Genomic DNA, 25283 nt, shown 5'->3' with positions numbered 1-25283 from the left:
GTCCCTAAGTGAATGAAGTAAGCCGTGTCCCTCGGGTCAAAATGATCTGAAGGCTGAAAATGACACCATTTTTTTTTTTTTTTGGTCCAGAAAGCTTATATTGATCCACTTTTATAAATTTTTTTCTAAATATTTATTTAGGTTTTTCTATTATTTTCTGGTGATTTTTATTATATTTACCTTTTATTCTGGATATTTTTAAGAAAATATAAGTAAATAAGCAGTTTTCTTTTATACATTATTTCACCAAACAAAAAAAAAAACAAAGACACAATTTCAGTCCTGTTTCATGAAAAACCAACAGATGGCCATGGAATTGAAAACAAGCGTAACAAGTGAAACATGAGAAATTAGATAATCTTGAGGCTTTAATTTGGTTGTTTATGGATTCAAATATATATATATATACAAAACATTACAAAATCCATATTTTGACATTTAAAATTCTAACTGAATTATAACCTAAACATACTGTATGTATTTTTATACAATTTCATAAATATTAAATAAATATATAATATATTTTAAAAAATACTCATATTTAACTGTGTTAAGTGCAAAAAAAAAAAAAAAAATGGAAAAATGTTATTGCACCCATTTAAACTCCTCGATTCCACTCTTTTTTTATTTAGTTATTTATTTATTTATTTGTGTTTTCCCAGTGCAAGTGTGACAAAAGTTAAGAAATCTTGGACCGATATGATCAACACACGATTTTTAGAATTTTTTAAAAATCATTTTCAGGACAAAATGACCCGAGAGATGGATGAAGGTTAAACTTGTTTATCAGAATGTTGTATAAACATGTAGGAGTAAACCAGACTAATCTTTATTATACTCGCAGGACGTCAGTTATGTGGTGATATGCGCTATGAAATTATTGCGGTGCAAATTAATTGTAATATTAATTTAATAATAAAAGTTACTTAATATTAATTGGCTTAATAATCAGAAGAATTTCAGTCAAATTTATAAAGGCCTAACGTTACATGCGCGCCACACCAGAAACAACCTGGATAACAATAGGCTAACACTGCCGTCAATCAAACTCATCAATACACTTTATTTATTTTATTTATTTCATTTATTTGTTATAATAGTCTAATTGTGTTAAAATAGATTAAACAGTAATTATTTAACAAATATTATATTTGTCTAATAAACTGCTGGTGGTGGTGGTGGGGGGGGGGGTTTGGGGGGGGTTACATCAGATCGGGCGGGCCTGTGCCCGTATGGCCCGTCCGCCGCCTATGCCCTTGGCTGGTCCAAATACATTTTTTTGAGATTTAGAGCTTCAGTAGTAATCAACACCGAATATTTGAAGCTTCGGAGGGAGGGGGCTGAACATATTCTTCTCTCAACACCGTGTCCACTGGACGCGCCGCGACAAAATACAATAGAACCCATTATGCATTTTTATTATGTCGAGAACCGTTCATCGAATCGACTTCATGCATGGCGGGTGTGGTGCTGCGGACCCAAGGGAGTGCAGTGTCACATTTTGGTGCAATATGGACATACAGCAAGTTCAGAATTAATACATTTTTAATAAACTACAGAACAGCGAATAAAAAAAAAAAAAAAAAAAAAAAACAATATTAGAATCTCAGATTTGACAATCGAATGCCAACCCACCGAACGAATATTCGAATAATCGATTCGAATTGTTTGCTGCCCTATTGTTTACTGCAACTTCCTCATATTAGTGTAGCCTAATTTGAGAGATTGTATCCACTTAATTATTATGTCTGGCACTCATGTGTGCACTTGCTTACTTTGGTAATTCTTTTCTGCTATTTGTATTGTTTTAAGCACTTTTTCCCCAATCTGCATAGTGCTAGTTGTCCAAGAATTAGCTTTTACAATGAGAAACAGAAATAGGAAATGTTTGGGTGTAATCATATCAGTAAAGTTGTTCAGGAAGTCTGAGGATGTTTGAGGAATTCTGGGTGTGGTGGGCAAACACAAGGTCACTATTGGACTTCAGTGCTTTTGGCTGCTGCATATTGTTTAAAGAAAATAGGCTCTGTGTTAAAAGTTGAAGCATTTTCTTTTATCTGTGGGACTATAAATGTAAAGTAAGTTTGGAAGCTGTTGTGTTTGTAGGGAATGAAAAAGGAGTGCGCATTAGGTTGTAGACAACTGAATGTTATGAAAATGAAGGGAATTGTATGTATATTCTTGACATGTTCACTCAAAAATGTTTTTCTGCAGCTGTGATGTTTCTTGCAGACATTAAATATTGCCATTGATAGCATGAAAGTATTGCTTACAGTGGTCTCTTTATTTTTTATTTAATGCTATAAGACATTCATTATTGAGAGGGAGAGGGACATGACAAACGAGTCACAGCTGTGAACCGGCTGCTTTGATTCTAGTGTAGTCTGGTTCATGTCAGTGCAAAATTGAATTGTTTATTATATTATACAAGGGACACTTTGTTGCTTTAAGTTATATTTTATGATGAATATTTTTGTGCACTTTCTGAATCATGTTCTCCTACAGCTAAATGGTCTGTACCCTAAATAACTCCCAGTGTGTGACTTTTAAGCCTTTAGATATGAAATGATCTGTTAAGTTGTACTACAGTATATTTATTCTTGTGCATTACTTATGTATTTCCTTTAAATAATGAAAAACTAATACAATTATATTTTTATAGCACTTGAACATCTCTGTTATTCTTATGCACAAACACACCTGCACACTTGGAGAACACCTAACTTGAATGGTTCACAACACTGGTAACAATAGTGATAGATTCACTAAAGAAACATTCACCTTCATTATGGATGTTACCAAAAATTCCATTAGTAAATGTTCTGAAAAGGGTTTTAGGAACAGAAAGACACAGAGGGAGCCAGGAATCCAGAAAGGAGAATATTTTCATTATCTCAAGCCAATCGCAATGCTTCAGTTTTATAAACATATGGTCTCTTGCTGCTTTTGGAGCACCTTTTACATCTGGAGCCAGTCTGTTAAAGGGGTCATATGATGCGATTTCAATTTTTTCTTTCTCTTTGGAGTGTTGCAAGCTCTTTGTGCATAAAGAAGATCTTTAAAGTTGCAAAGACTGAAGTCTCAAACCCAAAGAGATATTGTTTATAAAAGTTAAGATTGGTCCACTCCCTGCTAAAATGCCTCATTTAAACATGCCTGCACATGTCTACGTCATGATGTGGGAAGATTTGCATAACGCCGCCCAAATGTTCACACAAAGAAAGAAAGCGTTACTTTAATTCTTGCTGTTGCCGCTGGCACCATGTTGTGGAGACGCTGTGTGTTTCATTGTGAAAGCGATACTACTTTGTTTGGTCTTTCAAAAGAGGACACAACTAGAAATCAGTGGTTAAGTTGTATTTTCAACACTGTTCCAGAACAATTCAAACCAAATATTTAGATGTGTGCAGCATATTTTATGGAGGACTGTTTCCTGATCCTGGGAGAGAAGACTACAATGCCGGCTGTTCTGACTCACAGTCTGTAAGTACATATGTAAAGGATTTGCCACTGATGATTCAAACGCGAGTTTTGAGCCATGTAGAGAAGCGCTTGTTGTTTGTTTCACATAACACAAATGCAGACATGGTTTCATGTTTACGTGGCGGGATGCAATGCAATGCGTAAAAACACAGTATAAGTCATTATAATCAGTAATTATGTCCCCACTGGATGCAACAAATGCCTCATTTCTAATGGGTTTTATTGATTTTTGTCTGGTCGAGCCGGTATTCTGACCGGGACACACGGCATCACAGTATGGTGAGGGGTGTAACATTTCCGTCACACGCTTGAGACATTGGGCCAATCACAAAGCACTGGATAGCTGGCCAATCAGAGCACACCTCGCTTTTCAGAACGATGAACTTTTTAAAAATCGATGTGTTTCAGAAGGCGGGGCATAGAGGAGAAACAATCATGTACAGTATGTTGAAAATAATGTGTTTTTTGAACCTTAAACCACATAAATACATTTCATTAAACCAAATACATAATGATCTTTTCAGCAACATCATATGACCCCTTCAAGTCCTGCAGACTACCTTTTGTCCAAAATGTGACTCAATAAACAAATACTTTGTAAAAGAAAAACTGCCATAATGTTATAATAATTAAAAAAATATATATATTTTAATTATTAAAATAATAATATACATTAATATTACAAGCATCTACATAAAACTAGCCGTCTTATTCGACCAATGGCGTGCATTGTGGGCGGGGCTATGTACGCATTCGTAAAGATGTCTTGGGAAAAAAAGTTTATGATTGCATCATTTTAACTCTAGCGGTTAAAAAACAGAACTGCACGCATCCCGCGGAAGAACATTCTTACCGGAGCTACTTCTCCAAGTTAAATGTCTATGGCGATTCACGTAGGTATGTGTTACGACCCAAACAATAGTCCAGAAATAATCACTTATTATAAATGTACCGTAGTGATTTGGGATAAGACAAAATGCCGGTTTGGTAGATGAATTTATGATGTACTTGCTCATTATATACACTTAGCAAATTTTGAACACAGAAAAAGTTGCACTTCTCTTGAAATATTATTCATAAGTGATATTTGTATTGTTTAATTACGTTTACACACAAGTTCTTGAAAAGATGACCCTCCTAAATCTTTGCAGTTGCATGACTCATTGTGCCTTGTGCTTACATGTTGCTCCACAGAAAACACAAAATCCCACAAATTACTCATGGTTGTTTTTAAACCACAAAAATGACACTCTGGAAAATATATTACCATTATGTCTGGTCGTGACTTGTTCCATGTAACTTGAAAATGGGTTTTTCATATGACATTTTTAATTTAATACCTATGTCTAGACAGTGGTGTCACTATATTGGTTTTTGTTGTGAGCTCAATTGTGTAATTTAGTTTAAGTATTTTTTTTTTCTACAGATATTATTCTTTACCACAGTGTTTTGGTATTTTATATTTGTTTAGGATTTTAAATTCTATACAGTTAGCAGATATGTTTAATACCTGCATGTTTTAGTATTAACAGACAGATAGTAGTAGCAGAGCCAGAATGGTGTCCAATTGACACCCCTAACATCTGATTGGCCATCCCAGGTGTCACCCCAAATTTTCATTTGCTGCTGGCAGCTTGATGATTGATATTTCATTTCAGCTCTTAGTATTTGTTTTGACTTGCACTCCATTTTATAAATATTACCAAGATACAGAAGAATAAGTTCAAAGGTGGTCGCACATTGCACGAGAAGCGCATTAGATTTGTTTCACCCCAGGCTGGAGGAGTGTGTGTAGACATTTTTCAATAATACTTTTGTCTTTCTATAGACTGAATAAATATGCTTCATAGAGAGAGATATAATAATATAGATTGCGCTTTCCATTTATGCTGGTCAACACCCTTATTTTCATTCTTGAAGTGAACTTTTTGCCTGTAAAATGATTAGATTCAGTGATTAGATGTTGGATGTGAGACCAGGGCTGCATCCGAAAACTGGAAATGCTGCCTTCGGAGGACGCATTCCAAGGTAGGAAGGCATCAAGGCACGTCTGAATTCATTGTTAGCTTCAGTTCCTGTCTCCTGAGATGCCTTCATCTGGCCGATTTTTTAAGGCAGCATAGATGTATCCTTCACTGCCTTTGATATCCCACAATCCTGTGCGTTCCATTCTGTGACAGTTACTGTAAGCCAAAAAATAAAGATGACGTCTGAAAGTCGGTGTGAGTTTGTGTGTAAATGTATGTTTTTGATCAACGTTTTCCACTTTTTATGTAATTTCTAGCAAGAAATTAATATTGCAGTAATGAAATATCCACTTAGTTATCACATAAGCTCTCTATATTTTGCTGTAGATCATTAAACCGTTACTCTGCCTCAGAAGCCTGTCCAAAATCAGTTTCATGAGAAGCCTTCATGCAAAAACGCTGCCTGCAAAGTCATTGCCTAATACGGCAGCGATGCAGCAAGTTATCTGGTTTATGTTTTCTGAACAATTTCTATGAAAGTTGAGTCACTGTATAAATGTTAGACATTTTTCTTCATTTCACTTACGTTAATCAGATAAGAGAGACAAGATCGTTCCAAATTTAGCCTAACACTCTTCTGTGCTAGTAATACACGCAGTACACTCTCAGTATTGCAAGTAAAATTGGACCTCATTTGGCACATTAAACTAGTGGTTACGTGAATTATCACTTCTAGTCTTCTACCTCTTATCAGCACAGGCCCTGGTTCCAGAATCAAATCAATAACGATGCCTTCACACGGAGCGTTGGTGTAAACGCTTCTCATTTAGTTTGAATAGGTGACGTAATGCGTTGACGAACTGAATTGTGGATCCGTTGTGTCACGCCACTGGCGTTGCTCGTGGCAAAAGTTTAAAAACTTTCAACTTTTCAAGCGTCAACACATTCATGCAACACTTTTCTGGTGTTGCATGAATGTGATTGGCTAGCACCTGCGCTAGGGTATTTGCATAAGGCAATGACTGACTGGCTGAAAAGTTAAAAGTTTTTCGAGTTCTAGAGCGCGCAATGCATGTGAAGTCACTCATTCAAAGTAAATAGGTAAAGACATCAAAGTACCGTGTACTTTGATATCATACGCTGATCGTTCTGCGCACTATCCCAATCGCACCCTAAACTCACGAGCACACTTCTGAAAGCTAAAATGATGAATGGGGCACCCTAAGGTCTCGTGGTCTCAATGGAAATGTGCATGTGGTGGCCATTGTAAGTCCGCAAGACCACAAGTGAAGTGTGCCATTTGGGACAAGGCCAAAACTTGAAGGCTGGCTTGAAGCAGTGCATGCCGGTTAGAAATTTCGTTACTGCGACGTATGGCATCAAAGTATCGCAAAAGCAGTTCAAGAACAGTCGGCTGACTCAATCAGTGCAGTTAATCCAAAACAGCTGCAGAAGCTCCGATGATGACACAGCTGTTTCACGATTGACCAAATTCACCACATGACAACGATGATGTGTTTCGGTGTTTATTCAGACACCTTCAGTTCCACTAATACTGTTTATAACAGTAAAAACTCTTTTAGTGTAGTTACAATGTTATCTTGAGTCACGCTTATCAAAAAACACTGATAAAATATATATTGACCCACTTTATAGGTATTTAAATAGTATAGGCATGTGTTGAACTTTATTCTTGTACAGACGCTCATGCGGTGTTTGCATACTTTATCACAGATGAAGTGAATTAAACAAATTTCCGAGACATTTTCATGAGGCAACACAAATGCATTTCATGTGGTGTTTAATGCCACAGTCTGTACAAGAACAAAGTTCAACATATGCCTATACTATTTAAATAAAAATAAAGGAAGCAACTTCACATCTCCTCTTTCTGTTTTACCCCTGAGTGCAAGCGGTCGAACACACCTGATGGGGAACGTGTTAACACCGATGCTTCATGTGAATGCACTGGGTAGGCCACTTCAGAGAGGCTAGCAAGCCAGCTTTGAAAGCATAAGATCTCACCCTCCCTGCAAATCACTCTCCAAAGCCATGTCTCCTCCAAAACACATGAACGCGCTCCAACAGAGCAGAGGCTATTCTTAGACCTTGAATAATCAGAAATTATTTTTTCAGGAAATTTACTGGCTCATATCTCCTATTCTGGGAGAGCTGTGCGTGGAGGGAAAGGGATGTGTGTGTGTTTTTCTAACTGTGTTTCCTTTGTTTATTTGTTCACATTGTTTTTAACTAGCCTATGCTGTATAGATGTGTTTGGTCATGTTATAACACACTGTGAAACAAGACCACATTTTTGTACTAGATATGTGAAATTAATGTGGAAACAAATAAATATTCTGAAACCTCAAGTGAATTTAAACACACAAAAATGAGAGAAAGATAAGAGGTTTTAGGTTGTGTCCCACACTCCTCTACAGCTGTAGCCTTTGCCATGAATAAAACTCTAATTCTGCAACTGAATGGTCATGTACTGTATGTGGAAAACATTAAGATTAACTGAATGACTGGAAAATCATCAAAAGCTGCTCTAGTCTTATGTTCAACATAATTTCGGGAACTGAAACTGGTTTAAAATAAACCAACATGCAAAATATGGTAGCTAAAAACAGCTGAATTCAATTTAATCTGAACAGAAGGTGATGCATTTCCCTCACCCTACGTTTACATCTGTTCATCAGCAATTAGCTAATTGACTTAAGCTTCTTTAGTTTAATACCTTCCCATCATCTGAAAGTAGTGTGTGAGCATTAGCTCTCAGATACCATCATGCTGCCATTACATAGATGAATACTTGTACACTATAGCACATAATGCTTCACTTTACATTGATGGTTTGCTCATGAACATTTTCAGAAATGAAATCAGAATGCAGAGCATTATTTAGGCTACAGGAAGACCACTAGGTAGATCACTTCCTGAAAGCCTTTTATAGCTTGAAATAGAATAGCAATATCATGTAGCATCCGTGGGATGGAAAAACTTTCATTTTCCAATCGTTTGTGCATTTCAGTATCTGAAGTTACACTCCCCAGCAATCATTTATATTCACAGAAACATGTATTTTCCAAAGTAAATACAAAAAGATGCATATTTAGAAGAATATAAATAAACAAAAGTTGTTTAAATACAAAAAGATGCATATTTAGAAGAATATAATGTAATATATGCATAATATATATATATATATTATATATATATATATATATATATATACTGTATACATATAAAGAGCTTAATAGTTATAAGCTGCTTACACAATTAATGTGCTGTAAAGGTAGTCTAGATATGATATTTTTGTCCTAAATTCTCCACTTTTAAATTTTTTATTTTTTGTATACTTATAATTTTTTACTTATTTAATGATCAAGCTTTTATTTTGACAGAATCCTGAAATGCTGTAAAGCTCTGTCGAAAAATTTAATGTTCAAACTTTTAAATTTTCAAAATCTTGAATTTTTGATGATTTTTGTTGAATTTTTTTGGAAATTATGTGATTTGAGATGCTGAAAACACAGGAACATCGGCTGTGCGTGTATGTGCTAAACACAGTGCCACGCTTCACTCTGAAACATGCAACAAAATATGCATTTAATTAAATTGCAGTGTTCGATTTGATAATTGTGCTAAGCTTTATCGTGATTTTTATGCAACCCTGTTTATTTATTTTAATTTTACATACAATATATTCACTTTTCCCAGATTATGAGCCCCTGCAGAAAACTAAAATAAGTGATGTACTCAGGATATAGTGAATAAAATGAATCAGGAAGGATGGGTGTTGTTAAATGAAGTGTTAATATCGCCATCTGTTAAACACCAGCAATAACAGCCATCTCCCTTCTGACCTCTGAAGGATACATTTAGAAGCCAGGATGCTGAGTATCTGTCAGCTATGAACGTCACAACTTTATTACACACAAAGGTCTCAGCGGGCGTGATCATCCAAACTGGTTGAAGCCATTAGTGACCTCTTTTTTGGCCCCTTCTTCATTCATTTATCATGAAGTATCTAAAGTAGACACATAATCATTGTCCCCAGAATGTATTTAGAAACTTGAAACTAATTTGAAATTAGGTAGGGAAAAGGACAAACCCATTAGCATTTATTTTTAGGAATTATATTGCACAAGCACAATACATGTGAAACATTTTAACAAGTCTGTTATGTTTCAAATTATACAAGAATAAACTTGAAAAAGAAGACAAGTTCTGGCCACCATCTGGTTGTCAGACTCAAAGAAATGTGTTCAAAATGTGATAGACCATATTTGGTTATTCCAACAGTGGAAATGAGGGAGTGAACAACAGTGTGTGTGTGTAAAATTGTGGAAATGAGGGAGTGAACAACAGTGTGTGTGTGCGCAGGAGACATTCTGCCCTCTTGTGGCTTAAGGAGGAACTGCAGAATCTATACTTGGCTAAATGATTATCACAGTCATGTTTATATTATTATTAGCATAGTGTTTTATCAAATCCTGTCGTATCCTATGCTCTTGTCTTAATGATAATAATAATAAGTTTATATTATGTAAGTATTTGCTGACACTGGCTAATGCAAATATTAAAATGCAAAAAAAAAAAAAAAAAGAGGCAGAAATTGTACTTTTTTGATGGGATTTTTTTTTATCCAACAAAATACAAATTACGTGTTTAGTAATTAAATACTTATTTCAAATACATTTAATTAAGATACTGCCTATCTCTGTTCTTTAGATAGATATTTTGAACCCAGACCATTCCTTTACAAACCCACCACAAACTGCATTAAATTATGTTTTCAAATCCTCATACATCTTAAACTGTGTGCAAAGTATATCTTCCTTATGAAAGCAAGAATTAACACTGAATAATGATGTTCCTCTTTATTCATCTCCTGTGTATTTCAGTACAGCCAAAGTCAACTTTTCCAACCGTCAAAATTATTGCTTTGGTTTTCGGGAGACTATTTATGACCACCAGCATGAAATGTGTTACATATAACCCAACAGTGAACAACACTACTGATTTATAAAATCCAAACCACGTTCTTCTCAGTCAGGCGAAGTTTAACATAAGACCCAAACTCCTTTATTAGGACAATTAAATAACAGACTAACCCCCGGTTTCACAGACAAGGCTTAAGCCTAGTCCCAAACTAAAATGTAAGTCTGAGCAGTTTCAACTGATGTTAAAATATATCAGTGCCTTTGTTTTGTCCCAAGATGCACACCATTAATGTTTTTTCTAAGGCATATTAATAAAAATTACTTAAATGTCCTAATTGTACTATCGCCTAATCCTGACTCAGTCTAAGCCCCATCTGTGAAAACAGGCCTAAGTGTTTTGCAGGGTTATTCTGGATGAATGCATGAAGGGTACACCTGAAAGCCCAGAGACTGAAGAACTCCAGATTGTGTGGACTGTTTGGAAAAAATGCAGAAGATACTTTATTTATATACAAGGGTATACGAAGAAAATCTAGAAGTTGATAGCTTTTCCAAACGAAGCAGCAATGTTAGCTTCTCTGAAGGCCTCTGATACAGTCTGGGAAAAGAGGAAATCTTGATTAACATTAATGAAAAAAAAATAAAAAATTAATCTATATATAATATATATATATATATATATATATATATATATATATAAAAAAATATTGAAATGTTGACATTTTATTTTAAATATTTTACAATTAAAAAAAAAAAACACTGGTCAAGTCTAATGTGCTCATTCCAAAGAATGTCAATTAATTACAGGAATCTATGGGAAAAAGAAGAAGTAAAATGAAATCAGTAGAATTTATTCAGGACACTTACGGGATGGGCGTGACACACTCTTGCAATATCCTCACATGATGCTCCATATTCCATAGCTAATGCAGCCTCATTAATCATCTCTCCTGCCCCCTGTAAAATGAAAATTGGAATATATGAATTATCATGTAATTAAAAATGACCTCCTATAGAAGAAAAGCAAAGCAGACAGATCATTACCGATCCCAGAATGTGTGCTCCCAGCATCCTGTCTGTGTCCTTGTGGCTGAGGATCTTTACCAGTCCATCTGTATCAGCATTCGTCTTCGCTCTGCTGGTTGTCTGCGAAGGGAAAATTGCCTACCTTATACGGCACGCCCTGGAAAACAGCCAATTATTTGATGTATATTAGAAGAAAATTTTTGATGTGAAATTGAATTTAAATAGTAATTTGTAGTAAATGAGAAGTAAAATTTAATATGTTATTCTTTTTGATTTTAATCGGTGTTTTAAGATAAAGGCGAGTCTACGCACTTCCTCTTTGAGCTGTTCCTCGGTCTTGAGTATATATGGGAGGTTCCTCCTGCCATTCCCTCGACACAAATGATACCTTCATCTTCTGCTTTATGGGCCAACATGGGTCCAGCTATAACATCTCCGATGGCATAGATACTAGAAGAGATTTGCAATGCATATTAGGACTTGTCTGTTGCAACGTATACAACAAAACTCATTTCAAATCACCATACCTGGGCACTTTGGTCTGGAAACGACTATTGACAGGGATTCTCCCGCGGTTATCCAGTTCTATACCGACAGCTTCAAGGCCGAGGTTACTGGTGAAAGGACGGCGGCCAATGCACACCAGCAGAACGTCACAGGCGAGCGTCTCGCTCTTGCCGCCAGCTGCAGCTTCCACACTATCAAACAGAAATAACAAAATGGGCAAAAGCACTAGATGTATTAGTTCCTACACAGCAGATGAATCAATGCTGCACTCACGCCACATCGATCTTGCCGTCAGGTCTCCTGGTGGCGCCCATGACCTTGGTGCTCAGTTTGAACTTCAACCCCTGCTTCTGGAGAATTCGCTGGAAGTTCTTGGAGATCTCCATGTCGATGCCCATTCCACCGACGTGGCCGAGGAACTCCACCGCTGTGACTTTGGCACCAAGCCTCTGCCATACGGACCCCTTGGAAACAAACAGAATGGATCTCCATTATCAAACCCAATTCAGAAGCATCATCAGACTTCAAATGTTACAAACAAGCAGATTCATGACCAAAATGAACAATTCAGAACAGTGTTCTGATGATTATGGAATGAAACCCCACGATCAACCAATTGCCTACTCACCAACTCTACGCCAATGACTCCAGCTCCAATCACGATGAGCTCCTCTGGAACCTTCTTAAGGGACAAAGCGCCGGTGGACGAGACAATGGTGTCTTCATCAATCTATCAAAAGAGGATCGTAATTATACAAGACAGCAGACAAAGCAAATAAACTTTTGCATGAAGTAATAACCTGAAATCGCAATTTGGCTTATTGCAATTATAAAATCAAAAATACTTAAATTTAATTAATGAGAAGAAGCGCTTATAAACGGGCTGTTGTCAACAAAAGAGAGACGCTTTAAAGGTGTGTGCACACCAAAAGTGAATTTATTTACACACGTGAATTACACACAATGTAATGCATAGGTGCGAATTTGGCAATGTGATTGCCACGAACATGCGATATCTGCCTCGTTCGCATCTTTCAACTTCAATTTTACCAACTTTTTACCAACAATTTAACTTAATTTTAAGTTAAATTGTGCTTTGTTGGTATAATGTCTGCTAGAATGTTAAAAATGGTTCAGTGTAAATATTTTTTTTTTAAATCGTTGTTTTGTAATTGATTTGTTCTTTGAAAAGCAAGACAAAACAGTAAAAGGCACATTTTGGCTATTTAACTTATGCAATGGTGAAAAATACGCAATTTTTATTTTTTTTCCAGTGTTTCATTTTGTTCAGTTTTGGTTTTGGCCAAGAATTTGCATTTCGGTGCATCCCTAGAAATCACATTGGCCAAGAATTTGCATTTCGGTGCATCCCTAGAAATCACATGTCACTTTCCTAAAGCTTGCCAGGATCAAGTGGATGTCGAGGGCGAGGTTGAGAACTCTCTGATGTCGAGGGCGAGCTGAGAACCTCTGATGTAGAGTGTTCCACATCGATTAGGATGCTCATTTGTGACCTCGGACCACAAAACCAGTCATAAAACTCGCTGGGGTATATTTGTAGCAATAACCAAAAATACATTGTATGGCTCCAAATTTATCGATTTTTCTTTTATGTTAAAAATCATTATAATTTTAAAGATCATGTTCCATGAAGACATTTAGTAAATCTCCTACCATAAATATATTCAAATTTATTTTTTGATTAGTAATATGCATTGCGAAGACTTTAACTTCAAAAAATTTATACTTCCAGATTTTCAAATAGTTGTAGGCCAATAAACCACAAACAGATTTTCAAATAGTTGTATCTCGGCCAAATATTGTTCTATCCTAACAAACCATACATCAATGGCAAGCTTATTTATTCAGCTTGATCCAGGGTCACATTTAAGCTCAAAGTATACTTCAACCGCCCATGCTCCGCAACGGTCCACCAGCACGTGGACATCAGCGCACAGTTCGTCTGCAACCCAATTTTTGTGTTCCTGTGGATGGTGAACTGCGCATGGGTCGAACTCGTCCATTAAAGCTTATCTGCAGCTAAGTACACTTTAAAAACTGTGTGGACATGGCTGTGTGAAAGATGGAGTGGAACACAGAAAAAAAACCCACCAAGGCCTTTAAAAGGCAGCTGTCAGTGTTGGTGGTTGACAGTGCTGATGATGATACACAGGGCAACTTTTTGAGCAATGTTGACATCAACAGCCAACCAGGTGAGACACAGGGCCCCAACCGATCTAAATTATCCAGACAGAAATGTGTTACCCATTCTCAATGGGAAAGTGTTCAAGCAACATTGTTTTAAAAAGTTGCCCAGTAAAATTACTCGAAAAGTTGCTCCGTGTCATCAGCTGCTTACGTTCTTGTTTATGGCTGAAGTACCTCAATGCCTGGGAAGGGGGTGACCTCTGATCCAGAAGCGATGAGGATGTTCTTAGTGTTTATGACCTGCTCTCCATCAGCAGTCTTTGCGGTCACTTGATTCTTGCCAGTTACCTTTCCATAACCGTTGATGTGAGTTACCTAGGGATTGCAAAAAAATAATTTAATATGGCTCTAAAAAACTACATATTACCATTGGATAAACAGATAAAACAAACAGAAAAAGAAACACTGGTTCTCACTTTGTTCTGTTTGAATAAGTGTGCGATTCCTCCGGTCAGAGCTTTGACAGCCCCGCTCTTCTGTGCCATCATCTTCTCCAGGTTCAATGAGATCCCCTGAACTAATGTAGAAGAAATCAGGATGAAATGAAAGACATGATTTGAAACAAACAGAAAATTTAAATCCTCTTTAATTTATTACAGTTTAAATGGCCTCATTCAAATCTGTTGGCTGCACATCCTTGACACAATATCCACGATATATGTGGACCCATATCACATGTTTACACTTGAACTTACTTTCAATGCCTCTGCTTTCTAGATCTTTTCCGTGTGCCAAGTGATACAGGTACGAGTTGTTGAGCAAAGCCTTAAATAAGCAAAAAACAAAAGATCAAGTTAAGCATAACTTAAAGTCATTTTTGGAAAAGCATTTTTAAACTCACAAACCTTTGACGGGATGCAGCCCACGTTCAAGCACGTTCCTCCGAGGGTCGCGTTCTTTTCCACGCATACTGTCTGTGAAAGAAGTTTGCATGTTACCAGCGCAGTCAAAGAAAGCTGATGGTATCTGTGATCCGGGTGTCAAAGTGATACCTTGAAGCCAAGCTGAGCTGCTTTGATGGCGGCGACGTATCCTCCAGGCCCGGAGCCCACAACTGTGACATCAGCATCAACTTTGACAGAACCAATGATTGTTTCAATATGGACTTACATATAAGTGCATTTCATATCATTAAGTTTGTCTATTGTTAAAGGTCATCACTGAATGTTTATAAATATAACAGTACAGATATGATTATTAACTATAACTATAAACATAATGATATAGTCTTGGTGTGGACGGGGCTTTAGTCGTCTTACTTGGTGCTTTGTCAGCATACGTTCTCAAAGACAAGACTGTGGCTCCATGTAGCCTGTTGGGGAGGTGCTGACCTCGCTGCATTGTACAAAGGAAATAGAAACAACCAAACTTTATTTTATTATACAGATTTTACTTCGCAATACTCTATTTTAATGCTTACAAATGACACACAAACTATTTATTTTAAATACGCTTTTAAATAAAATAAATAATCCAAAGGGAGAATGAGACAAAAATAGAAAAATACATGTCAGCATTTAAAGGTATAAAGGTCAAATGAAAGTTAATCACAGATATTAAACAGTTGCATAATTATGTTGCAATAAAGGCAGGCCTCAAATGTCTCCATATTAATATTAGATTAAAAAAAAAGAAAATAAAAACTTAAATTAGAAATGTTTTGGCCACTAACTGAAAAAAAAAAAAGTTATTTAATATAAAACTCAATATAAAAAAAATAATAATAATAAAAATTCCACAAATTTGATTTTTACACTAATAAGAATCACTACCAGAGAGAAGCCAATGACAAAAGTGGACATCACTGGCATATGTTAGGCAGGCGGCTGACCCAGTGTGTAGTATGTAGTATGTAGTATGCAGTATGTAGTCTGTAAGTTACCTGGATCAGAATGATGTGACCTATGTGCAAGTTAACAAGAAGCTCCACAGATTTAGTAAACTATACACCCCTGTAAGTTCAACCAGTGAGCACAGATCAAATTCGTAGTTTTATAAATAGAAGTAAATTCGTGTAGCTAAACACATAAACTCATAAAGTCCGCTCCGTTTGTGTTTATGGGCTGACAGTTGTGCACGATGACATGCGAGTATGTTGGGCCTACGCAGTAACAACATTGCGTTTCTGTCTACAATGGTTTCTTTTCATTCTAACGTAGTATTAATATACCCAGAGTACAGTGTCCTGAGCCAAACAAAGTCATTACCGTGGCAAGTGTGCGGTATAGATGGTTCCAGGTCTGCATTTTGACTGTACGTCGCTCCCGAGACCACTTCACCTACAGCGATCGCTGTGTCCAAGGACTAGTCAATTTACGCATGCGCAGTACGCAACGCGATCAGAGTCGCTGCATGATGATGTCAGGCGTCCAGCTTGTTACTCAACCTGGCAGGAGAAACTTCATATCATCTGTAAAGAGAAGTCAGAAATAATTTTACGCTTATTTTTATTAGTTTAATATATACTAAATAATTCGGGTCTCAAATCTCATTGATTGTTTTCGAGGTTTGTCCGCAAAATATTCAAATATATGATAAAAGGAATTGTTTGTGGTTGTGATACCAGTTGGGTTGACAATACAATACGAAACTGTAATGAAACGAATATATCCCGTACATAAACTAAAATAGGTAAGTTGTGCCAAGAATTAGACTGTTTTTCACTTCTATAAAGAATAACCGTAAAACCATACTAATGGTTACTAATTATTTGACTGATTTTTGTTGTAAGATGTATTATGGATGCATATGTATACGTACTGTTTTCCCCTGTTAAAAAGTGTTAGCTGTTAAACTGTTAACTGTATATTAACTGTTTTCCCTTGTTAGGAATTAATTAACAAATATAGCTGCAAGCAGCAATTATCAGATTTTAAGATGATTTTACCCAAAAAAGTAAAAATAAATAAATAAATAAAATCACTAGAAATGTTATTTAATGATCTGTTACTTTTGACCAAATTAATGTGGTGTGGTTAAGTAGGGGTGAGGATGACACACAGTTTAGTGCCAATATGCCCAAGATTTTTTTCATGTCTTCTGTCCACTAGGTGGCACTGTGCCAAAACTGTGTAAGTAACATCAGGTCATGGTTGTCATAAACTCCATGGCTGCGTTCCAGTCTATTGTTTTATGCCCTTCGCTCGCAAACTTCCCTCTGTCTCATTTACTCGGATGTACGTCATTGATTACGTTGCATGAGTGCCCACTACTCACGAAACCCTTGCAATGGACTGAATCAGAACGTCCTAAGCCCTTGATCACTTAGAATCCGCTATAGGGTTGGTTTATTGTTTACATTATTCCCCTTATGAATTTGTTTGGTGCAGCATCCTATATGTTAATAGGTATTCTTGGGCTGTTAGAGTATAGAGTTGTTTGGGGTGGGGAAAAATTAAACGCGATCTGCAATGACGTCATAATCGCATTGTGGTCTACGGAGCGGCCTGAAGTGTGCATTATAAAGCAGACTTGCTCCCTCGGTCAAAATCGAGGGGTGGAGGATCTGTCCATATAAACTTCCCTTGTCCACTTCACGAAGTAGAACGCACTTCAAAATGGCAGCGGGATTCACCCGAGGGGAAGTGCTTAAGAACGTTTGCGAGTGCGTGTCTAAAAGTGAAGTGGAACGCAGCCCAAGTTTGGTCTTAACATGATAAAGCCTCATGTCTACTTTGGCAAGCTCTTCGTCAAATTCATTGGTGGGTTATTTGAGAAAGGTTGGATCTACCAGAAAGCTTTTGATAACTTTTTTGTTTCAGAAAACTGGACAATTTGTCTTGGACGAGTTCAAAAAGTAGCTTTTTTACATAATGTCCAATCTTTAATGAATGGTTTGATTGACAGAAGTGGTTCTAGAGACAAAGTTATTCAGAATGAAGAGATCTAACATATGATATGAGTATTGTTTGTATGTGTGAAACACGAGTAGTAAAACATGATAGCGCCACCTAGAGGCCTATTTCTTTCAAATTTCTCAGACCTATAGGGCCAAGAGTCAAACACGTCCATTATGATTGGCCTCCATTAACCTCGTCTAATAGATGCTCAAAGTTGATTGGTTGATGGCGGCCATGTTTTTCAAGATACGTCACTGCCCTCATATGCTGCGTTCACGCCATGTCATAATTACCGTAATTCTGAGATGACAGCACGTGACGTTCAACTCGGTGCTGTTCACGTCCTCGGACTGGGCATTATCCGTTTCTATATTGACAGTCAACAAAATGAACCTGCATGAAAATGTTACAGGCAGCTGTAAAACACAACACAAGTATTGTATTGTAAAATTGTAAAAAAAAAAATAGTAAAACAATAAAAATAAAAAATGTATAGCCTGAATGCACTGTAAGTTGCTTTGGATAAAAGCATCTGCCGAAATGCATAAATGTAAATGTAAGTAACAGTTGATATGCAAATACGTTATTATAACACTTTATTTATTGTATTTACGAGTTCTAAAAGGATGTGAATGCTTTTTTCATGTTGGTATCTCGTAATTACGTAAATTACGATATGGCGTGAAAGCACCTTGGTCAAAAAGACACTGTATGCCAAATTTCAAGTCAATCAGACAAATGTGTGCATAGTTACGGTTGTGGCTAGCAGGGATACAGCTACGGCTGGAAACCAACTATAAATTAAATTTTCTACATATTAGATTGTATTTATTGCGATTTATGTCTACACCTACCCAACCCGAAACCTACCCCTTACATTACATTCTACAGTAATTATTGTTGTACAGTAGCCACAGGGGTACCCCTCCTAGCCTTAACCCATAGTTACAACCATTTAAAAAAAAAATCCTGTTATAGCGCCACCAAGTGGTCTTCGCGCTTAAACCCCTAATTTAACTAATAAAAATTGAAACAGACCCACTTCTCAAATATTGTTTTGTTAAACATTTTAAAAAGTGACTTACTAAACTAAATGTTTTAGCAATAATGTTTTTTTTTTATGTACATTGATTTTATACACAGCTTTGTATGTAACTGTTTATTAATATTAACATTCAATTCAATTCAAGTTTATTTGTATAGCGCTTTTTACGATACGAATCATTGCAAAGCAACTTTACAGAAAATTAAGTTTTATACAATATTTAGTAGTAGCTTATCAGTGGTGACTGTCAGTTTATGTGCATATGTAACGTATGTGTAGGTAAATAAAATACATTTTCTAATGATTTACTAAGGGTTTCGTTCCCCCTGCCTCTTACACCGTGAAAATGCATAACATAAAGCATACAAAAAAAATACTGATGTAATATAATGTTATATATCAATACCTTTGAATAAAGGTACTTAAGTTATATAATGTAATATAATGAACTCAGTTACTTTTGTGGTATTAGATAATTTCATCTCGTGGTTGTCTCAAACACTTCCCTCTCGTGGTTAAACAAGGCAAATGATACTCAGAAAACTTTATTCCATAAGCATTGCAAGAAATAGACAACTACTGTGCTGGGCTTTAGACTCATTTTCATGTGCGTGGGAATTAAAAGAATCATACCATGCAAAAAATAAAAAAGGATCTTTGTCATATAGTTCGTTTCCCAACTGATATCCTACAGTTTGTAAAACTCTCAAACATTTATTAAAGATAATTGTAGATATGTCATATTAGAGCTGTTCATTTCTTGTTGGCGATTTAGTATTTATTGTATTAAATAATACAAAATTAAACATTAATATTACACAAAAAATGCAAAGTTATGTAGATATCATGTGAATTACGTGGAAGCTGGTAACACAATTCATAATATATCACTAAAGAGACAAATTGAGATCGATTTCCTTTATTACAACTTCAGTTATTATTAATAATTCATGATAATTAATCAAATCCCTCTGTAACTTTCGCTGCAGCGGGGCGTTCACTGTTGACACTTCTTCTGCGCATGCGCGGTATCATAGCAACAGTGGTAAACAGTGAACCGGTGGCAGAGATGTCATCGCCGCGGGAGCTAGAGGCAGCAGAATACCTCAAGAAACACAAAATTATTGAGCTTATGGATAATTTAACTAGTATGCTCTTCTTCTACAGACCAGGTGAGACTTTTGACTCGAGAAGATTTGGTAACCTGTGTCGCGTTTGCCTTAATCAGCATAAATTTGAAATTGAACGTTTGACGTCATAAATAACGACAGTTTTTTTGTAGTGCTTTGACATCTAGAGTAGTAACCAGTTGCCTTCTTGCCATTATTTTTTTGGGAAACAGAAAAATAATGACAAACTTAATGGCTAATCTCATGAATACTTCCGTTACAGATCGTCCTCGAGAATTTCTGATCGACCAGCTTGAAAAGCTGAAAGTTTCCGAGGTTCATCCAGGAAAGCCTCCGTGCCTCTTTAACGAGTCCAATTTAGATGCTCTGTTTGGAGTCCTGGACCCTTCCCATCAAGGATTCATCACTTATAGTCAATACAAAGAAGGTAAAACTGGCGTAATGTTGCAGAGGTTGTAAAAGACCTTGTCAGTTTGGGAAAAGCTGTGCTGTAACTAACTAACTTTACACCAGTAAAAACAGTCGTGGTCAGTAAAATATAAAGAAGGTCATCTGAATAAAAGTGTTTGTCAAATGCATGTAAATAAATGAAAAAACAAAACATCAACAAATTGTTTTTGAATTGAGAATTTCACTGATTATATTATACTGTATTATATATTAGGCTATATTATATTATCAATTTAAGTAGGCTTCATAGTTGCTGATTGAGCAACACACCAGTGCTTAAAAACCAGAAAAATTATGCCAATTATCCATGAAATGTTAAAGGGGTCATATGATGCAATTTCAAGTTTTTCTTTCTCTTTGGAGTGTTACAAGCTGTTTGTGAATAGATAAGATCCCTAAAGTTGCAGAGACCAAGTCTCAGACTCAAAGAGATATTCTTTATAAAAGTTAAGACTCGTCCACACCTTCCTAAAACGCCTCGTTTAAACACGCCCCCACATGTATACATCACTGTGTGGGAAGATTTGCATAACGCCGCCCAAATGTTCACGCAAAGGCGTAACTTTGATTCTCGCTGCAGTATTGTTGAGGGGCGTAACATTTCCGTCACACGCTTGAGGTATTCGGCCAATCACAACGCACTGGATAGCTGGCCAATCACAGCACACCTCGCTTTTCAGAACGATGAGCTTTGTAAAAATCGACGCGTTTCAGAAGGCGGGGCATAGAGGAGCAACAATAATGTACATTATATGGAAAATAATGTGTTTTTTTAACCTTAAACCACATAAACACATTGCATTACACTAAATACACAAAATAATGTTCTTTTTAGCAACGTCATGTGACCTCTTTAAGGATTTTTGTTTAAACACATTTTATTAATGTTTTTATCTTTCTTAAATTAAATGTTTACAGAGTGGCACATGCATAAATAATCTCTACATTATCAATACAGGCAGTAAAAACATGATTTTCCATTTTAAAAATAGTAATAGTTTTATTCTACATATAAATATCCTATTTAAATGTAATGGCATCAAATAGAGACATTGGTGGATATTCATATGAACAACTATTTAAAAATAAAAAGAATGGTTTATTTAAATTTTTCTACTACATTACTTACTTGAACAAAGTTAAAAGAATAGTTCACCCAAACATGAAAATCTATGCACCCTCAGCCCATCCAAGATGTATTTGAATTTGTTTCTTCATCAGAACAGATTTGGATAAATTTAGTATTACATTTGCTCATTTACATTTAGCATTTGCTCACCAATGGTTCCTCTGCAGTGAATGGGTGCCATCAGAATGAGAGTTCAAACAGTGTGTTTCTACGAAACAAATCAATCTCTAAAGGGATAGTTCACCCAAAAATGAAAAATCTGTCATTAATTACTCACCCTCATGTCGCCCTAAACCCGTAAGCCCACCATTCATTTTCGGAAAACAAAGGTCCAGGTTCAGAAACGTAGCAAGGACATGAATAAATTATTTTATTATTACGGTTGAACCACAGATGTCACATGGATTATATTACAGATGTCCTTGCTATGGTTTTGGGCCTGGAAACATGTCAGTTGCATTGCTGTCTACGGAGGGTCAGAGAGCTCTCGGATTTTATCAAAACTATCTTAATTTGTGTTCTGAAGATAAACGAAGGTTCTTATGGGTTTGGAATGACATGAGGGTGAGTAATTAATAAAAGAATTTTCATTTTTGGGTGAACTAACCCTTTAAGGCATTTTTATGATAACCTGTTACTTCAAATTCCAAAAATTCCAGTCCGTAATCCATGCTAACACTTCCTTTAGTGAAAAAATCCTGTGCTGTCCACTCACATTAAAATCCACAGACATTTGTTAAGAATAGTTTTAGACCATTTTCATTTGTAAACATTATGGACATTATGGAGAGAGAAAAGCAACAGTTTGATCCTAAAAACATCTTAATGTATTTGCTTATGGATTGATTCACATGATATTAATTGATAGATTGGTGACTTGTTGATTATTTTGATGTTTTTATTAGCTGTTTGGACTCTCATTCTGACGGCACCCATTCACTGCAGATTATATTTTGCTGAGCAAATGATGTAATGCTACATTTCTTCAAATTTTTTCTGATGAAGAAACAAACACGTATACATCTTGGATGTCCTGAGGGTCACTGACTTGTCAGCTAATTTACATTTTTGGGTGAACTATTCCTTTAAATCTATCAAATAATGTGACTGTGTTCAGTATCCGGTTTATTGTACAGTGCAAAGTCACGGGGAAACAACTGACCCTGAAAATGACCTGAATGCACTGCGACTTTTACAGTACATTACACTGAATACTTCCATGTGAACTTAAGTTATTTTGTTTACAATTCATGAGTATAAGAATTACTAATGGCCTGACTCTGAATATGCACAACATGGCTTCCCAACAGCACTGAAGACACTTGGCATCAAGAATTTCAATGAGTTCCCAGAAGGAGCCAGTGATGACAGAATATCACAAGAGACGTTCATGAGAGAGGCGTAAGTATAACTGCTGCTGGAGTGATTTGGCATCAGTTAAAGATTCAAAGGATCTGAATTGAAACCCAATACCTAATGCATTCACTATGCCCATGTACTGTTTTGTAGGCTATATATATATTTGATTATATCAGCAGTATGTTGTGTCTTTCATGTTTTGATAATCTTGAATAGGACAGATTAGTGTTTGTGCATTTTGTCCATGCTTTATCCAGACCTCTCTATTTCTCTGTTTAGGACAGAAGGGCTTGTCGGAAGTGCAGCAACATTCCAGCTATAGGAGAACTCTGTCCTAAGTATCTTTACAATTGCTTTTATATAGACATACTGTATGTATGCACAAATAAATAAATTATATAAAACAAGTATCTAATACATACTGAAAATCTTTATATATGTCATCATTTCCTGCCAATTCAATTTTAACACTTCCTATGTGTGTGGGTCAGATTTTGCCAACTTTATAAAGACCAGTTGAAACCTTAAAGTGGTAGTTCTCCCAAAAATGAAAACTCTGTCAGTTGTTCCAAACCTCAGAGTTTCTGTCTTGTGCTGAGCACAAACGAAGATATTTTGAAGAATGTTGGTAACCAAACAGTTGATGGTCCCAACAGACTTCCAAGGTATTTTATCCTTACCATGGAAATCATTGGGATGTTAGTTTTCATCTTCGGGTGAACAACAACAAAATACGAGAAAACTGCAGAAATAAAATTAAAATGTAAACAAATCAACACAGAGCATAAATATATTTTATAACATATGCAGTATGCCTCCATATAAATGCAGTGATGCTGAATAATTCATGACTGCTTTAATAATAAAGTTGAAGTGAGTTGTAACAATGACCTCACATCGAAAGTGTTTTTTTTTTTTTTTTTGTAGCAGCTAAAGCTCTTGATGCAAATTTTACCCCCTTATTGACCTTATTTCATACATTATGAACATGGGTTTTATTTTTACATAAGGTTTTATGCAAGATTTAACCTTTATAGAACTGAAATGACTTATATCTAAATTATTTTAAACATTTATTTTAGGTGATAACTATATGAAATACAAAAACTGTTATGGCCCCATGCAGGTTGTATAGGGGTATAGTGTAAAGCTATTTGGATACTGGTGGGCAAGGGAAATCTGGTACGCATAGAGTATATACAAGTGAAGGTGACATTTAATGGAATCGTTCGCACCAAAATCAACAGTCCAGTTACCTGAGTCACCTATCCTTTTAACAGGGACAGAGACACACAGAAAAGACCATTAATGGTGTCAAAAATAACTTAAGTGTGTATATACAATTATAGAAAATTAATAAGCATGTCACATTACATTCCTACCTGCCAATAAATGTGCTGTAAGTGCACTAAATTTAATGAATGAATATTGCACAAAACTGATTTGAAAATGATTAACGTGAAATGAAGTTGTCTGTTTCTTTAACATACAGTTTAATTATAAATACCATGGCCATGATATTTCCAATAATCATATTGGCTACATAAGCCACAAACTTAGACATTTTCACAGTTTCAGTGAGAATCTAGAACTTTTATTACTGCCAAAATATGATGTGACCTTTGGATAAAATATTAAAATGGATAGTTAGAATAAAAAACAAATAAATAGTTAAAATAAAATGTCACATTTATTGTATCATTTTTTTAATGAACAAAAAAAATTGTAGGTGTAAAAGGATAAATCAATAAATACATGGTGCAAAGTAAAGATAAAAAGTATTACTTTGTGGTTGTTGTGGACATCAGCTCACTCCTAAAAAATAAAGTTTCTTTATTGTCATCTGGTTCCATGAAGTAAGTTAAATGTTATTTATATAGCACTTTTAAAGCTACAACTGCTTTACACAATATAAAAACACAATCATTGAAAATACATTCATGAAGAGCTAAACACAATATATGATGAAACAAAAATGATCAAACCCAAAATACAAAAAAGACATCACAAAACACTAAAGGCACATCTATACAAGTACGTTTTCAATCGACATTTAAAAACAGACACACTTTCAGATGCTCTAATAGCCATGGGCAAACTATTCCATAATTTTAGAGCCCTCACTGCAAATGTTATGTCTCCTTTGGTTTTATATCTAGTTAACTGCGAACAGTTCTTTAAATGAAGATCTAAG

General features: G+C 35.7%; 2 protein-coding genes across 4 annotated transcripts; one reads left to right on the top strand and one right to left on the bottom strand.

Moving 5' to 3' along the window:
- Positions 1-10318: 10318 nt before the first annotated feature.
- On the bottom strand, positions 10319-16483 carry dldh (dihydrolipoamide dehydrogenase). Its single transcript, XM_042753369.1, is given in 16 exon segments — positions 10319-10994; positions 11264-11353; positions 11441-11536; positions 11538-11579; positions 11735-11763; positions 11766-11872; positions 11950-12120; positions 12203-12393; positions 12558-12659; positions 14312-14452; positions 14554-14654; positions 14833-14902; positions 14983-15051; positions 15130-15209; positions 15397-15472; positions 16345-16483. Coding segments are annotated over 16 exon segments (1470 nt in total). The 5' UTR covers positions 16384-16483; the 3' UTR covers positions 10319-10928.
- On the top strand, positions 16457-23427 carry si:dkey-42p14.3 (EF-hand calcium-binding domain-containing protein 10). 3 transcript variants are annotated; one of them, XM_042753371.1, is made up of 5 exons: positions 16457-16559; positions 20011-20193; positions 20414-20578; positions 23041-23131; positions 23369-23427. In XM_042753371.1, exons 1-5 carry the CDS (start codon positions 16457-16459, stop codon positions 23409-23411), a joined length of 585 nt encoding a protein of 194 aa, XP_042609305.1. In that variant the 3' UTR covers positions 23412-23427. The 3 variants fall into 3 exon arrangements, with proteins under 3 accessions (XP_042609305.1, XP_042609307.1, XP_042609306.1); XM_042753373.1 differs by having other exon boundaries at positions 16551-16643; XM_042753372.1 differs by lacking the exon at positions 16457-16559 and adding an exon at positions 16581-16768.
- The last annotated feature ends 1856 nt before the right edge of the window (positions 23428-25283 follow it).

The sequence above is a fragment of the Cyprinus carpio genome, chromosome B25 (genome assembly GCF_018340385.1).
Source record: "Cyprinus carpio isolate SPL01 chromosome B25, ASM1834038v1, whole genome shotgun sequence".
NCBI classification, from domain to species: domain Eukaryota; kingdom Metazoa; phylum Chordata; class Actinopteri; order Cypriniformes; family Cyprinidae; genus Cyprinus; species Cyprinus carpio.
This window is presented reverse-complemented; position numbering and strand designations above follow the sequence as displayed.